The sequence below is a fragment of the Mesitornis unicolor genome, unplaced genomic scaffold, assembly GCF_000695765.1.
Source record: "Mesitornis unicolor isolate BGI_N332 unplaced genomic scaffold, ASM69576v1 scaffold40250, whole genome shotgun sequence".
NCBI classification, from domain to species: domain Eukaryota; kingdom Metazoa; phylum Chordata; class Aves; order Mesitornithiformes; family Mesitornithidae; genus Mesitornis; species Mesitornis unicolor.
The window spans coordinates 3,733-8,896 of record NW_010158331.1 but is presented as its reverse complement, the minus strand read 5'-3'; the positions used below and the strand labels follow the sequence as shown (position 1 = coordinate 8,896).

The following is a 5,164-nucleotide window of genomic DNA, read 5'->3' as shown; positions in this document are numbered from 1 at the left end:
AAGATTTTTTTTTCGCTTCCTGTTACTTAATACTATGAAGCAGAACAATTTATTCTTGAGCAATTTTTTCCCTAACACTGAAAGCATTTTTATAAAGAATAGTTAATGGAACAGTTCTTTGTACCTCTCATACCAAAACAAGTCATACTAAAACCTGTTTGAAGGAGGAAGTCTGATAACAACTCGGATTAAATGCATAACTAAGTATATAATGACAAAGCAATAATAATGGAATACTTTTCCCATGCATCAGCCAATTAACATGTTGATGTGGGTCACCTGGTTACAGAAAGTACAATAAAGGATTTGGGTTTTGAGAACTTACGAAGATGTTTTGCTATCTCGAGACCATTTTTTAATTTGAGAGAGTTTATTGATTAGAAATATTCCTTTTCCTTGAGCTTTGCCACAAGGTTTCATAATCCAAGTGCTGGAGGGATTTTTTCTGAATTCTTCAACAAAGAGATTATAATCGGCAGGAAGCATAAAAGTCACAGGAACAAAATCTGAGTTCAGGGGAAAAAAAAAAAGGTGCACAATTAAGGACACTATATCCAAAAAGGCTATTGACTCATATAGACTAGACTAAAAAAAATTTCTGTCTTTTCAGTTTTCCAGTCTGACATCATCCACCTTCATTAAGACTCATTTATCAAATTTAAATTCTAGTTTGCAGTTTTTACTTACACAAACAATTGCAAAATATTGCACACTGCTAACTTCAGATTAACAGATTTTAATTAACGTGAATCAATTTTCTTCTTCTGTTTATATGCTGTGAAATTAGAGTATTATATACCATTCCAACTTAACTTCATCAAACTTTCTCAACTTCCTACAGCAGCTTCTAGCATTCTGCTAAACCACGTTATCACCCTCTGTGCATGGAAGAATGTGAGTGTTGATCTTACTTCCCCTTTGGAAGTGGTCATTTTTATGTCCATGTAACTCCCATTGGTCATTCTTATTTGCTCACACAATCAGTATTACCATGATTACTGAAATCTAAAGAAAAGCATTTCTCACTCTTTGTTATCAAATTATCCTCACTCCCATCCATACAGAACTGCTTCTTTCTTACACGGATGAACAGTGCTTTTATTTAACTTTCCCAAGATGTAAATCAGCTCAGTGCACCCCCGTCTCCATTTCACTCCAGTGTCTTCTGACCTCCATAACAACTTTAATATTCCTGATCTATCTGTGGTTTGCGTTTGGGGTTTTTTAAGGGTTTTTTTGTTTGGGATTTTTTGTTTTGAGGTGTTTTTTATTTTTTGTTTTTGTTTTAATTTTAGTTTCTATCTATCATTACTTGTTCTCCAACTTCTCCTAAATTTCTCCTCTGAAGAGTTTGTTCATTCAGTTCTGTCGAGTGTTTCTGCAAAAGATTATTTCAGGTTTTGCCCCAGTATGAGATTTTCTGACAGTGTTTTTTCACTTTTGAATTAACTTCAAGCTCGCCTGTGATGTTCCAGAGCCCTTTGGTTTCACCACTACCTTAATCACAGAATTTTTCCTTTTCAGAATAATTTAAAACACAAAACAATACAACAAAAACCCAACCAACCACTCCCCCAGACTCCCTCCTCCCAAGACAGAAAGCCTAGTTACAAATCTATTTCTGTACCTAACATTTAAAAATAACTATTTCATTATCACTTCATCTAATGTTGCTTCACCTAATGCTGCACTGTTAAACTGAGTCTTCTTTAAGGAACTTACTACTTACAAAACTAAGTCTAAATACAATTTTCATGCATACTAACTGGATTTGTGCTCCTCCTTGAATATTGCTGAATACTAACAAGTACAAAGTGGAAGAATTGGGCCTTAGTGCTGTGGTAATATGACAGGGAAACAGAAACCTTCAGTCTTTTAATTCTGCTTTGTCTTTAATTTCAACAAAGACCCTGAATGAGTGGCATTCTCTCTATTCCTCTCAATTTATAAAATACTAGCCATTATCCTTCTAAGTAAGGTTTGTGAAAAGCTTTGAAAATGTAGTATTTAATATGAAATGTCCACTACTGCTCTTTTTATCATCTTCCCTATTCTTATGTTTCCTTATGCTCTAATGGCAGATATGGGGGAAGGGAAAAGGAGGAGAAGACAGAGGAAGAAGGCTGATAGGTTTGCAAAACACAGCAAACAATTTTAGGATAAAGTGCCCTCCATTTAATTGACAGGGACAAAGCATTTCAAGATGGTCACTTCAATGTTCTAACACTTCAGAGGTTATACACAGAAAAGCTAGCTCAGTTCCAGGTTATTGAGCACACAGGAAAAAAGATTAAAGCTGACAATGAGAACTACATACCCAAATAAATATATTTCCCATTTTCATCCTTTTCTGCAAGAGGACTTCCTTCTTTCTCAAGTTCTTTCCTATATCGCTTGATATTCTTTACCATCAAATCTTTTCTGGTCAGTTCATAGTGGTTTGGGAAATGATTGACAATTTGGTCATCAGAGAGGCGGTAACCAGTTTCCACACTGAAGACATTTCTGATTGTTTGCACGCTCATCCTGAAAGCAAAGACAGATACCCAATGATTTCTCCCACGAAACACAACTCAGGAGGACAAAGTTGCAATTTTTTGTTTGTAAACATTCACTTCATCTTTTCTATCTCATTTATATTCATAGTATAATATTTTGCTGCAGTGACAATCCAACATATCCTGAACCTCTACTAGCAAAACCAATTAAAACCTGCCAGAGGTTTCATCGATCCCTCTCCTACTACTGAAATAGGGGCAGACAGTGGGGAAAGGAAGATGACAATTTGGCCCTACTGAACTCTTGCTTGCTGATAGTCAGGTCAAACCCCAGCAGGCCCTAAGAAGGACCAATATGCACCCAAACACTACAATAGCATTTTTCTAAATCTATTACTTCAGTCTCTCCAAACTCAACTTTTATCTTAAAAAAATCCACAAAAGCAACCTCCTACTGACTACCTTGCTATCTGAATTGTGAAGGACTTCAAGTATATGAATTGAAAACAGTGACTTAGAGATCTTGCTTTAAAAAACTGTAAATATGAGACCAGAGGGCTGCACTGACAAAGTCATCAAATCAGTTATCTACTTCATTTTTCACTGAAGATAAGAGCAGGACTACAGATATGAAGAATTTTCTGTATTAGATGTTTCACATTGAAAATTTAAGAATATTTTCTAAATGCCTTCAGTTTGCTACATTATCATTTCACGAAGACAAAAAAAGACAACCACCAAACCAAACCAACCAGTCACTCAACAGTATCCATGAGCACTCCGCTCTCCCCAGCCGCATTCCAAAACCATGAGCAGATTACTAGATTCCTACCCATTGACATAAGTGGTTCACAAAGGGTACATTTGGCAGCATAAAACACCATTCTGTCATATTTGAAAGGGACAATATTAATTGTTTGGTTTGCTTAAAGAGTATTGTTTCTGCCAATTAATAGATTACTGCATTCCAGGACAGCATTTCATGGTCTTGTATTAGACAAATGCCCAACAAGAAACTGGATTATTTACTTTCCTCCTTCAATCATTATCTTGATTTAATTTCACATTCACTCTCAGTATTGAAATGCTGAATAATCAGTCTGCATGTAAATCACCAAAATGAAGGAGAAGGTAAGTACACTTCTCAAGGCCTTTATTACAGAAGCCTGGACTCTGTTAGCAAGGCAAGCCTCCACTACATTGATAAAAGAATAGTTAATCATATATTGGAACTGTGCACTCTTTGATTATTTTGCTTATGTTGTGTTGTCAGAAAATTTTGGGAAAGATTCCCACATTCAAAGATTCCCCTCAGGCCACAAATTCCCTCCAACAGTAAATGAAAAATTCTCCTTATTGCATACCAAAAAAAAAAAAAAAGAATAAAATCAGGTATCACATCCCAAAACAAAAACCACTGAGCATAACCTTTCCTCTGGGCTTTTTACAATTGGCATTCCCAGAAGTGATCGATATCTTGCCAGGTCAGTGACTTTCTACTCCCTGACAAAACCTTTGGCAAACTTAAGATACATGAGGTCAGTAGCAGGTGAATGGATCCAGGCAGACGGGACCTTCTGCCCTGAGGAACACCAATAACTTTAGCAGGCCTGCACAGATACAGGAGTTTACCAGTGCAAATCTGAACAGAAGACCAGCAACAGCATAATAAATTACAGAAGCAACAAAATAATGTTTCACTCTTAGAAGCACTGCAGTAAATTAATGCTAATTTCTGCATATTTCACTTTTAAAGATGCATTTTGTTATATTTCTAATGGTATTAACGCAAGATATTACAATACTTCACAAATTCAGAAAATGGTATTTTTAATGTATTTACCAATAAAAATTCCAGTCTTCATTTTCTGCCACCTGAATCCAGCCTCTTTTTTCAAAGTTGTTTATTAGAACAGACTTTTCTATGTCAGTTACCCACTTTACTTTTCCTGCCATTATCCCAAAGCAGAATCAACCTGTTAGGAAAGAACAGTTTAAAGATGTGAAGTGGAAAACAGGGGAGAATACAAACCAGGAAAGTCAAAGTGGAAGAAAAGGGGCAGCCAGAAAGCACTTTAACTTAAGTAAGCTACAAGTAGTAAATTCATTAAAAATCAAGGAAAATAACATCTTAGTCTGAAACCCCACTTTTGTCAGTTGGAGAACTAGAAACAAGAACACTCGTTACAAGGATCTTTCACGCTTCCCAGCCAATCCACTTTTCATGAATGGGCACACAAGCCATGTCTCCCGCTAAATACACTAATGTCAGAAATCACTGTCATGCACTTAGTGGCTACTTAGTTCGTTCTGTTTAAGGAACCAACCATAGAGCACAGATATTTTATTATTTATTATTTCCAAGACTTATATGCATCTTTTTTGAAGTTGGAGAGTTCATGGGGATCACTTAGTGACTACAGACAAACAGACAATGATTACAAGGGAAATCCCTTACGTGCTCTATCAAGAATCATGATTTGCTATACTGCAAAGAAAGGAACTGACATAACATTACCAACTTTGCGTTGTCTTCTCTATTTCATGCAGCCATGACTTTGCCTTCTGCTTTAGCTAGAGGGATGGGATAAACTGGTATTAAACCTTTGACAGCAGAATTTCCCCAAAGCTAAGGCTGTTAAGTCCCTACAAGCTGCATTTCAATT

General features: G+C 36.1%; 1 protein-coding gene across 1 annotated transcript in view; it reads right to left on the bottom strand.

The window, feature by feature from the left end:
* The window catches only part of TTLL1 (tubulin tyrosine ligase-like family, member 1), a 13,776-nt gene extending 9,299 nt beyond the window's left edge, over positions 1 to 4,477 (bottom strand). Inside the window, exons 1-3 of the mRNA XM_010183232.1 lie at positions 4,342 to 4,477; positions 2,318 to 2,526; positions 326 to 506 (exon numbers count right to left, since the gene is read on the bottom strand). Coding sequence (XP_010181534.1) covers positions 326 to 506; positions 2,318 to 2,526; positions 4,342 to 4,454 — 503 coding nt within the window. The 5' untranslated portion in view covers positions 4,455 to 4,477. The remainder of the gene's footprint in view (positions 1 to 325; positions 507 to 2,317; positions 2,527 to 4,341) is intronic.
* Positions 4,478 to 5,164: the final 687 nt, after the last annotated feature.